Source organism: Mastomys coucha, unplaced genomic scaffold (assembly GCF_008632895.1).
Source record: "Mastomys coucha isolate ucsf_1 unplaced genomic scaffold, UCSF_Mcou_1 pScaffold15, whole genome shotgun sequence".
Taxonomy (NCBI): domain Eukaryota; kingdom Metazoa; phylum Chordata; class Mammalia; order Rodentia; family Muridae; genus Mastomys; species Mastomys coucha.
Window position 1 is genome coordinate 12,198,127 of NW_022196897.1, and position 12,338 is coordinate 12,210,464.

A 12,338-nucleotide genomic window follows, 5' to 3' on the forward strand; every position below is an offset into this window, starting at 1 on the left:
GGTCTACAGAGTGAGTTCCAGGATAGCCAGGGCTACACAGAGAAACCCTGTCTCAAAAAACAAACAAAACAAAACAAAACAAAAAAATCTTTAGTTTAAAGCCATTCTGATCATCTTCTCTTCCTCCCCACCCCTTCTTGCTCTTGCTCTCTCCTTCACTTTATTGGGATGGCTAGGGCCTCCAGTACATCTCTGAGATGTACTCTGGACAGTACATCTCAGTCCGGGCACTGACTTGGACCATTCAGTCCTGACTTTAAGAGAGTTCCTATGTTAAATATTACATTAGCTGCAGTTTTTCATAGATATTCTTTATCATACACTTCTTGGATGTCTCATTTAATTCCAGCTCCACAGGGGACTATTCTTAGCAAGAATGACCACTGGATTCTGTCACAGACTTGTCCCTTATGTGACTGTGGAGATATCATCCAATTCCTATTATTGTTTGGTACAGTAAGTTATACTGACTGAGCTTTAGAACACAGAACCAGCCTCCCATGAGTGGAATAAACCCCCAATGGCATCATTTATTATCCTCTTTTATATACCGATAGATTTAGTTTGCTAAAATTGCACGGAAAGTTTTTAATGTCTAGAGTCAATTCACTAAAATTATACTGAAGAACTTTATATACACATTCAAAGGAAGATTGATTTGTTTCCTGCCATATCTTTGTTTCTTATGTCAGACTAAAGTACATTTAAAATAAGCTGAGAAAGATTCCCTCTTTTTTTTTTAATTTCCTAGATGGTCTGTATTCATTAAACTGTTTAATAGACTTCATCCATGAAGCCAGCTAGGCCTGGAATTTTCTGTTGGAAGGTTGTTTGTTATCAGTTTACCTAAGAAAAATAGTATTCCCAAGGCTATCTCATTTTTTACACACATGTGCATAGGTACTAGTATGCTGATGCTTGTGTGAGCACCTCTTTTGTGCATGTGTGGAGACCAGAGGAAAACCTTGGGATCATCTTCAGGAGCCTAAAGTTCACAAATTAAGCTTGGCCAGAACCTCCAAGTAATGTACTAGTGATGACTAGTACTGGAATTACAAGCACACATTGTCGTGCCTACCATTTTTATGTGAATTCTGGATTTATCAAGTAAGTCATTCCTTATCCCTAAGTTTATCTATTCTTGACTGAGTTTGGTAGTTTATATTCTTCAAAGGACTCATACATTCCCCTAAGATGTTGTACTCAGAAGCCAAAAAAAGAAAAGAAAAAAGAAAAAAAATTACACAGGAAGTAGAATCTGAGGAAGGCTACAGCCAGGGCAAAGCTACCTGACAGAAATCAGCAGAGATCAGTCCCTCGAGTAGCTGGTTCTTATGAAGGAAGAAAAGGAGGAACATAATGAGGGGTAAGATATCGTCCTTAAAGAAAGGAATGTAAGAGCGTGCTCACGTGTAACCGAAATGGAGAAAACAACAAGGCAAGAAGCAAACAATCAAACAATGGGGACCAGCCTTAGGGACACAGTGAGAAAAGATGGGGCCTGGTGCATAGGGGGCTAGCCTCCACCCCTCACAACAGAAGTAACCAAGCTGGAGGGTACAGATGTGGGAGAGTGATGAGGTACAGGTTCCCTCTGGTAGAGGAGAAGGGAAAAGAAGGAGATGATCCATGTTGCCTGTAGCATGATTGGGGTAGGCGATCATGGCTGGACGTAATGACTAGAGAAAGGAATTGCATTTCACCGTGCAGGCTCCCTCCTTAGACATGAGAAAGTATAGCTGTAATGCAGTTGTCACGGAACGGTCAGTGCCAAATAGAGCAGGTAAGTCTATCCAGTTGTCCCCCAGGCAGAGCCCATCCCTTTATCTTCTTCCTTACATGTCTAAGTAGATTACTTTATTTTGTGCTTGTGTGTGTGTGTTGTTGTTGTTGTTTTGCTTTGAAACAGGAGGTCCCACTAGTTATCCAAGGCTGCCAGGAAACTTGCTAAGAATTGATTGGCTGGCCAGTGCCCTCCCTTACCCAAGGCTACGTGACTCACCTGGGGCAAGCTTGATCTCCAGTGCTGTCCGGATGAGGGCCATCAATGTGGATGTAAAGTGTACCGTCATGTCCTCATTGGATATGGGCATGTTCATGCGAACCAGGCGCTGGGGATGAGTAGGGGCAGATCAGGGCCAAGCATGTTATGGTCACTCCCACCCTAGAATTAGTGTTTGGGCTCTGGAGCTTGGCTTGGCGTCCCGAGAGTGGTCCCGGCAGGTGCCTGGTCCAGAAGGCTGGGTGGGTGGAAGTTTTGCCAGCATTTTCTCCTCCCAGACCCCACTCTCATCTGAGTTGAGATTCTCCTGGCTAGAGAAGAGCAGAAATCCAAGTAAAAGCTGTAGCAGAAGCCAGGCCCAGGAGCCTGAGTCCTGCCCACTGACTATGAATGCCACAAGGGGGGTATGGTCCTGGCTGAGGAAGAAGGACCTAAGGCAGAGTGTCACTCCCTGGGACAGCCTAGAACATATTTGGAGAGCCTATCCTATGGTTTTGCTTACCTGTCCTCTATCTGCAACTGGATCATTGATTGGGTAAGGAGTGGAAGCCAAGAGGCCTCTCTGAGGTCCCGTCCCAGTGAGGCCCTCCTCAAGAGAGATGTTCTTGCTTAACTCAGGTCTTAACCACAAACAGGGGGCCAGGGAGACGCACTTGAAGACAGATGGGCAGAGCAAGCTGCTCCCATCTCTCGGAGTGGCCAGCTCCCTTTCTTTTCTTGTTTTTCAGAGACAAAACATCTTGAAACAGGGATGTGTCTGAGTCATTCCTCTGGGTAGACTCAGCAGCTGCAATGGACTCTGGCTCTCAGAACATCTGAGGGAGGATATGGGTCTCAGGTGCCATCTCAGAACACTCGGTTGGCCATGAAGCGCCCAGGAATCCTAATGTCCTCTCTAGAGGACGGAAATGAAAGACAGGGCTTCTGCCCTGAGGCAAGTGCCCTTCTTTGGGGGAGGGATACACAGCCAGACCCCAAGTTCTGTATCTTCATTGTGATGGAGGGGCACAGGGGTGCAGAAAATAGGAGGTAGGCTCTCGTCCTATGAATGCTGGCAAAGCCCCACCGGGCACATCCAATTACAGGACCAGGACCTCACATGTCACATGTGTTACACACCAGATAAAGTCTGCTTCCCAGAGCATGGCATCCCTGCAGACCAGCACCGATGGCAGTGTGAGAGGCCAAGGAATTCCTCTTCCAAGGAAGGGGGTTGGGATGGGAATGAGAGAAGAGCAAGCAGACTGTTCTAAGAGGGGGAGATCTGTCCAGGACACCAAGGGTCACCCTCACAAGGGCATCCACAGGTTTGTCCCCAGTCACGGAGGACAGACAAAGATAGAACCTCAGAGAAGCAGAGTGGCAAGACCAGGGCAAATAAGCTCCAGAAACAGTACTGGAAGCATCTCATGGGCCACCTTCATCTTGCCCCAAACCATCTATCTGCAACCTACCCTGAAGCCTCCCCTGGTCTGGTCATACCCTGAACCTCAGGATCCTTAGGCATGGCTAGAAAGGGCAGTGCAACCCTTCCTGCCTGTCTTTCTGTCTGACTGGGTGTCATAGGAACAGAGCTCTCCCTCCTGTGGATAGAGACATGCATACATGCAGGGCCTCTGCAGTTTCAACACACATGCTAGTTGAGGGCAGATAAAGGCAGGAAGAACCAAGAGGCATCTGTGAGTGGTGGGAGAGCTGATTGGTTCCCACAGACTACACTGAATGAAGTGGTGGACAAAAACCTAGAATGGGGTACGGAGACAGAAGATGGACAGAGTACAGTAGACCAAAGAGGGAGGAGTCAGCAGGGAGCTCTCAAACAGATGCAAACACAGTTGGCACTGTTTAATGGGGAGCAGTGGGGCTGTGAGTGCTGAAGGCACTGCAGGTGGAACGAGCTGTGACTGGGCCAGGAAGGAGGCCTGGAGGTGTCCATGTTTACTTCCTTCCTCACGACTCAGTGCTCTGTGACTGCTGAACTCCTGAAGCTGGGACCCTCAGCCAAGGGCATTCAAACAGCCTTTCCTCTTGAACATCAAGGCCCCCCTTCCTTCCCACAGGGAAGCTTAGGAAGCTCTTGAAGTCTGTAGCTGGGCATAGATCCCTACAAGGCTGAGCTTAGTTGGGGTAGAAAGGTACAGCAGAGGAAAGCAGCGGAGGCCCACAGGCCCCATCCATCCCCGGAGGCCAGACCTTACAGACTTGATGACCACCCACAACAGGAGCATAGGGGCAGGGCATCCAGGTAGACCCCAGCCCAGAGTAAAGCACCCTCTGTCCAAAAGCATTGTTTTGTTGGTCTTCTCGTTCTTGGGAAGGCACAGGAAGAGAAGGAAAAAGGGCCAGGGATGGGGTGTCTCTGGCTCCATTGTCCCAAGCTCCTCAAGGATGTCAGTGGTAGGAAAGCCAGACGGGGAATTGGGTTAGTGCAGAGACATGTGCCTCTGTCTGGGATGGGAGCAAAGGGTTTCAGGGTGGTGAGGGAGCAGCGGTAAGGCAGCCAGGTACAGCCAAACAGCCAGACAAATCCTAAGGAAGCAGGTGAGAGAGAGCCCATGAATGCTCTGTGGGCTGAATGAGGGCCAGGTGGGCCCAGCCAAGCACAGACAGCTCCTGGGTTGGATGCAGGATCAGTGCAGGGTCAAGGTCTACCTTGTATGCAACTCGAGCCGGGCATTTCTTCCCCAACCCCAGAGGTGGGGACATGTGTTTCAGCATCTCAAACATGTCATTGTAACTGATGCGCCCACTGGAAACCCGTTCCAGAGGCCAGGCATAGTGGGGTGGTCCACAGAAGAGGCACACGGCAGGAGGGGTAGAGCAGGGAGCGGGCAGGGGAGGAAGCAGACAAGAAAACAGATTCAGTTAACCAAAGTGTCGGGTAAACGCCCCAAATCAAAACAAGTAAAATGAAGGAATCTCTGCTTGACTTGACCCTTGCTTGCCCCCACCCCCAGCCTCACCTCCTCATAGGCAGCCCAATGCAGGGCAGCGGGCAGGGGTGATGTCTGAGCTAATGAACATGGAGGGGTGAGGAAGGGCTGCATCGGGGCGGCTTTGGGTTATGCATTTCTGACTTTACTCTTTTTAGAACCACAGACAAGGCCAAATCAGAAAGAGCTGGTTCATCGCACGGGAAGCACTGGCCAGACTGGTGGAGATGGGACCTGCTGAGAACCACAGCAGCAGCATCGCCCGCCTCAGTGGGCAGATTGGATTTGCTTCCACATAAGGCCAGAGGCGAAAGTGGAGAAAAGTCTACAGTAACAGACTAGAAAGCTAGAAAAGGAGTCCCAAAGCTCTTAAAGGACTGAACTTAATGACAGGGCAAGTCAGCTCCAAGCCCAGAGACGCCCGAGGCCAGCCCAGGCAGGGCTGCTGCTGAGGTCGGGGCTGGATGGGAAGGAGACTGCGGGAAGGGAGGAACTGAGTAAGCTGTGGCCTGGTGCCACTGGTGCCTCTGACAGCACAGGTTAGGACCAACAGGTTGGATGTGCCCCCTGTGGGCTGGGGCACTCAGGGCAGCTCCTTGGGGCTGGTGTAGCATCTTCCCAAGTCAAGAGGCTGGGGCTTCCCTCTACCCCAGAGCACCTGCCTGTGGGCTTGGGGTCTCAGAGACACAGCAGAGTCCAGCCTTTCTCCAGAGGGCAGATCTGCCCAGACCCTGCCCTCTGCTCACAGTTCCAGGCCAGGGGTTTTCTCCCTGAGCTGAGCACGTCAATCCAGAATCGACACAGGAGGGCTCCCCTTTCTTGTTCCCACTCTTCCCTCCCCCAGGGTCCTGAAAGCCTCTCCTAACCCACAAGGACAACTGCTCCTTGTTTATTTGCACCCACATACATACTTCTGTGGGCTCTCAGCCTCTGGCCTGTCGGACCATTAGCCCATTCACAAGAGCCTGCAGGAATGCTGGGTGTGATGGCTGTTTCCTTGGTAAAAACAGGTCCTGTCTCACCCACACACTACCCCTCCCAAGCCCTACCCCCCACACCCAGCCAACTGGTCCTGGCAGACTTGGCCTAGCCAGGCCAGAAAACACCTTGGGCACTGTCTAGAAGACTGCCTGCCTCCAGCTAGGGGAGATAAGACAGGGAACCAAAGCATCCAGGATGCTGGAACGCAGGGCAGGGCAGGACAGAGGAAAGAGAAGGTGAGGTGTTGTCATTCCTGAGTCAGGCAGGGAGTGTGTGCAGTGTTTGCGATTCGGGCAGGGAAGTATGTCAGATGGAGGCTCTGAAGTTGCAAACCTTGTAGGCCAACCTACGAGGGCAGTTCTTTCCTAAGCCAACAGGTGGCGCAATACAACGCAACAAACTGTACATATCCTTATAATGAATCCGGCAACTGGAAAGGAAATGTTACAGGTTATGGCAACAAGGCATGATGGAGCCCGTCCCACCCACCCACCCAGTCTGCAATGGAAGATGAGCTGTGAGGTGGAGGTGAGGGGTACGGCTACACAGGATACTTCCTAGTGGGACCTGGAGTCTAGTGCTCCCAGGAAGCGTCGGCCCCAAGATAACCCCTGAATGTGAAGCTAGGCAGGAATGACTCAGAATAATGAGGGAGAATAAACACACTCACCCCTACCATGAGCCCCACCATTGGCCAGTCTCAACTGGACTTGCTGTCTGTCCTTCCCTCAGTTCCTGAATGGCAGAGCCCTTTTCCATGTCTCTCTCTGACCCTGGTTCTCAGTACCATGATGCGACCCATCCATTGCTCAGATGCAGAAACCCTACTCAGAATTACACACCTAACTGCCTCTCAATTGTTCCCATCTTCCTGGATACACTGATGTCCCCCTGGAATTTACTGGCCTAGCCAAAGAAGCCCTCCTCACAGGGATGACCCTGTGGTCACCATGGACCCTTCTTTCTCCTATGTGGCTAATCAGTTTTAAGTCATGCCCAGTTTACTTCTTGGAAAGATGTTCTTCTTGGGCCTCAGCCCATGCTTTCTAATCTTGGTGGATCGTAGGGACAATTACAAGGGGCCAACTACTCCTTAAATCCATTCTATAACACCAATGGAAATGTGTGGACATGATGCATGTTAACCCTGTTTGGGAATATTTTCCCAAAACAGCCAAAAGTTTCCCACTATCTACCAAGTAAAAAAAAAAAGCAAAGTTGCCTGTTTAACTCAATTTCTAGGTCTCTCAGTCTCTCCCAGTTTTAACACTTCACTGTGCCTCACACGATGATCTCCCCAGCTCTCCCTCCCTCTGACCTGCCTCAGAGTCGCCTGGCACTCACTTCACCTCTCCTCCTTTCACAAGCTTAGGTGCATGTGACCTTTCCTTCCTCACAAGTGTCCTGGCTCCAAGCTATGGCCATGCAACTACCCTATCTCACAGCTTTATTTACGCTTTCACCTTTGGGGGCCCCAGACCCAGGACATAGCAGATGCTCAGGAAGCATTTACTCAACAGATGGATGACTATGTGAGTGTGGCTCTCATTCTCAGTCCCCATGCTTCAACACAATATGTTGAAGCAACAAAAGGAAGGCCAGGGGAAAATGCAGCTACAGCTCCCAGAAGCTCCATGCCTTTATAGTATCCCACAGCATGTACAAGTTCACACAATGCACAAATGACACATAAGCACCCTAATGTGCATATATACATGGAATGACTCACTTATGCACACACTATGCATGTACACTTACCATACATACACAGATGTGTATATATATATATATACACAGTTTGTCACACACATACACACAGATAAACTCACATGGGCACACAAAACACGTGCATGTGCCTATGTGTGCACAATGTATATTGCATGTGCACATGCAGAGGACACACAGGCTCATCCACATATACACACATGCATATGCTCACACACATCTGTGCTTGTGCACAATACATAATACACAATACACAAATGTTAGAAAGTTTGACAGTTTGTGGTTTCACAATTTTTCCCAAATGATGAGAAAATCACATGGTCACATGGGAAATTAAGACAGCCACCTGCTAGGTTTGCAGTGAGCCTGTTCCCATGCAGGACCCAGCTTTAACCTGTTTGGGTGCTCTGCCTGACCCTGTCTGAGTGCAGGACCCAGCTCTAGCCTGGCAGGTGCTCTGTCACACCATCCACCTCCTGGGGGGGGTGTCTGAAGGGGACCAGCACCAGCCTCAAGGCACTTGACCTTGATGTCGCCTGCCCATGGTGTCACCTCTGCCACAGGTGCATGCTTGGCCAGCTCTTCAACTTGCCAGTGACATCCAGGGCCCCTAGCTCACCAACTCTTGAATTAGAAGACAGGCTGAACTCTCACTATTCATGATCACAAGGCTGTACTCAGGCCATTTCCACTGGCTAAGCAACTGTGCACATTACCCCTTTCTTGGTTACAGTTGATGGTAGGAACAGGGTGTGCAGTTCGGGAGGGGATCATCATAAGGGGATGCTGCTCCTTCACGGCTGGCCTTCAGTGCAAAGTGAGTCCTACAGACCATCTATTTTTTGCATCTTGGGGAAATATTCCAGAAATAGCAGTGACTGTTCAGGTCATAGCCAGGGTAATCTGGGAGTGCTAATGAGTAATTTTGCAGCTAGAGTCTCTCCTGCCCTTTATATGACAAAGTTCAGTCTCTCCTCTGTATCCTACCTCAGTGACATACCTAACCACAGAGCCAGTGCAATATCCCTGAGCCTGAGCAACTCAGTGAGAGTCTTGGGGATGGTGGGGAAACATGAATATGCAGATATGAGAAGCAGCTACAAAGCCAAACGTAGTCAAGTACAACATACAATAACAACAATAAGTGGTTCTGCTGCTTGTGAACGATGTAAAAATGGGAGATTTCTCATCGAAATGGAAAATACACATGGAGATGACGTCAGTCCAAACAGCCTCAACAGAGAAAGACCTCTGTCCCAGGGCCCTGATGCAATACTGTAAAACTTCCTAGGCTATAACTCCAGGCAGCACCTCAGAACAGACATTGTGAGGGGCAGACAAGGCAGCTGAGGAACTGAATACAACTGCAGTCTGTTTGTCTGTGCTTAAGAGCAGAGGAGAGGCTGAAGGACAGGAGCAATGGGAATCTAGCCCAGCAGAAGAAAGCATGTCCAACTACCCCCGCCCCCGGAGTCTACTGAGCACCCTGGTGCTGAGCCTCAGGTTAAGGAGAAGGAAGCAAAAGCTTAGGAGCCTGGGAAGGATGGACTCTAGCCATCAGCCTGATCATATCCTCCAGTTCTCCAGCAGGGACCTAAACATGCCTGTCCTGATTTCAGCCCCCAGGATCTACCAGAAACCTTAGCATGCCCAGCTTACCCACGGGAGCCTGACTTCATTCTCCTGACTATCCCACAGCAAAACGCTGACCACAGACCTGCTAGAGGCAGACAAGGGTAGCTGCGGAGCTGCATACAGCTGCAGTTTCTTGTCCATCCCTAAGGCATAGGAAGCTAACACTCACTCCTTCAAAGAAAACTGTTCATTCATACCTTGGTTCTAGAACAATTGTGGTAAATGAGAGAAGAGGCTTGTATCTTCCCCAGCAGCCAGTGCTCTTAGCCTCTGCCTTTCCTGCACTCCCCTGTACAGGGAAGAGCCCGTTGCAACTGCCGCTTGAGAGGCTGAATAAGCTTGAATGGGTGAATGAGTCATTAAATGGGAAATACCTGAGCATGCTGGTTGTCAACAGAACAGGATCAAGAGTCACCTAGAAGGCAAGCCTCTGAGCATCCTCTCTGTGAGGGAATGGTTAGGTTGGACAGAGACGGGAAGACCCATGCTAAATGTAGTTGGCATCATCCAAGGGCTATGGTCCCAGGCTGAATACAAAGGAAACTGTACGATGGACCCAGCACCCATCTCTTATGACTGTGACCCACTGTCTCATGCTCCTGTCACATGTCTTCCCTCCATGTTAGGCTATATCTCTTCTTAAATTATAAGCCAAAATAAGCTTTTCCCCCAAAGTTGCTTTTGTGAGATACAACCGCAGAATTAAAAAGGTAACTAACACAATACACAAGTGAGTGATCACGTGGGTGAGAGGAGATAGAGGGACATAGGAGCAGATGAAATGAATGGTCCAAGCATCAAGTCAGTGACCAAGTGGGTAGAGGAATGAACAAGCACACAGATGGAGAGCCCCTGATCTGCTTGCCTGCCTTCCTGAAGGTGGTCTCTGGCAAGGTGGGTTTGTGTGACATCACTGTGCAGTGCTCTCTATGGACTGTGACATCACCATGTGGTATTCTCTGTGGACCATGACATCACTATGCAGTGCTTGCTATGTATGGACTGTGACATCACCATGCAGTGCTTTCTATGGACCATGAAATCACTGTGCAGAGCTTTCTTTGGGCTGTGACATCACCATGCAGTGTTCTCTATGGACTGTGACATCACCATGTGCTATTCTCTATGGACCATGACATCACTGTGCAGTGCTTGCTATGTATGGACTGTGACATCACCATGCAGTGCTCACTATGGAACATGGCTTCAAACAACTTTGACTTCTGAACCCAAAGCAATCCAGAAGGCCCTTGCTATCTAGAAACAAATCACCCTCACTTATACAGCAGAGTAACAGTTTTCTATCTCCCCAATTCCTCTGGTTTAAATAAAACTCTACCCAGTACCCACCACATGCAACAAAGGCTGGCAACAGACACACACTGGTTCCTGTCCCCAAAAGAAATGGCAGAGAGGAAAAACTAAGTCCATCAAGGAAAAAATTTAAAACTCACATTATGGCAAATGGCAATATAGCTCAGTTGCTAAAGTATTTTTACTTTACATGTCCCTGGGTTCTGTCCCCAATGTTTCAAACAACAACAGCCACAGAAGCAACAACAACAACCCTTCCCCTCATACACACACACACACACACACACACACACACACACACACACACTCTTTGCTCTCAAAGCCTTCTGAGGATTACACAGGTTTGTCCCCACACTGTCTCTTTACCCTCTCCCACTGGGCCTCTGTGTTCCATCACAAGACAAGCCTTGGGAGAAGGCAGGACACTTCTGTGCAGAGAGCCCTGGAAATGTTCCTTGACCTCCAGGCATAGGCACTCTCCTGAGGACCATACTGAGGGTCTCTGCCCCACAGCTGCACCAAGGCATGGGGTCAAAAAGGAACATGCTACTGCACGGGGGACCAGTGCTACCACACACAGAACTGGGTAAGTCCCTAGGCCTCAGACCAACACCTGAGGGGGACATGCACATGGAACTGTCTAAGATCACCCTGGCCCTGGCTTGAGAACCACAGGAAATGACAACCAACCCTGAGGAGCACAGAGCACTGGAGCTCACTCACCACGCAGCTGGATCATATTCAGCCCAGACTCGAATGAATTCATCTAGGTGGTGAGGCCCTAGGATGGAAGAGTCCCGCGTGAGGTACTCAAAATTGTCCATGATTACAGCAACAAAGAGGTTCAGCATCTGTAAGGCACGAAGAAGAAGAGGTGATGCAAACTCCTCGGTGCCCTTTTTACCTGCTCTCAAGCTCTGTCTACAGTTTGTGATAAGGACAGACCTGCTGAGACTTTCTAGTGTCTAGTGTCTTTCTTCTCAGTCCCAACGATTCTTGTTGTTGTTGTTTTCGAGACATGGTTTCTCTGTGTAGCCCTGGCTCTCCTGGAACTCACTCTGTAGACCAGACTGGCCTCGAACTCAGAAATCTGCCTGCCTCTGCGTCTGCCTCCCAAGTGCTGGGATTAAAGGCGTGCGCCACCACTGTCTGGTTTTGATGACTCTTAATCTCACAAATCCCAATGTTTACTCCCACAAAGACTAAAATACAGAAAAGTATTTCCCATAAGCACCCTAGTCAGAAGAGAACCATGTAAACATGTAAACAGTGCTTTCATACCACTCAGCCCCAGCCCTGCAGTGCACTCAATAAATCTATCTTATTAATCTGAGACAATAAATAGACATAAAAACCAGTTGGCCATAGTGGTTTAGACTATTTCTAGGTCCTTAGCTTTCTTTGGCTGGCTTATAAATCTTATGTCAACAACATTATTTTGGTTACTATTGTTTTGTTTGAGGTGGCCTTGAACTTATCTAACAGAAGATGACCTTGAGTTTCAGATCCTATACCTTCTAAGTGTTGGGATTATGCTGGGAATCAAACTTAGTGTTTGCGAATTAATGTCCTAGTGTTTGTGAAGCACTCTGCCACCCCCTATAAGAGTTTTGAAGTAAGTTTTGAAATTGGGGATGGGGAATCCTTCATCTATGTATGCCACAGACTGGGATTTCTCGTGGGGTCCCTGTTCCGGGACAAGGGATTCTGGCCAGGTGGGCACGGGATTCGGCTTTGACAAACAGACT

At 49.0% G+C, this 12,338-nt stretch overlaps 1 protein-coding gene across 18 annotated transcripts in view; it reads right to left on the reverse strand.

Moving 5' to 3' along the window:
* Positions 1–12,338, reverse strand: part of Cacna1b (calcium voltage-gated channel subunit alpha1 B) — a 168,944-nt gene that overhangs the window by 12,968 nt on the left and 143,638 nt on the right. For 16 of the 18 annotated variants that reach the window (XM_031369260.1, XM_031369259.1, XM_031369258.1 and 13 more), the window contains 3 exons: positions 11,314–11,441; positions 4,655–4,751; positions 2,003–2,111 (listed from right to left, as the gene is read on the reverse strand). In XM_031369260.1, coding sequence (XP_031225120.1) covers positions 2,003–2,111; positions 4,655–4,751; positions 11,314–11,441 — 334 coding nt within the window. The other 2 variants (XR_004118471.1, XM_031369263.1) reach the window with 2 other exon arrangements.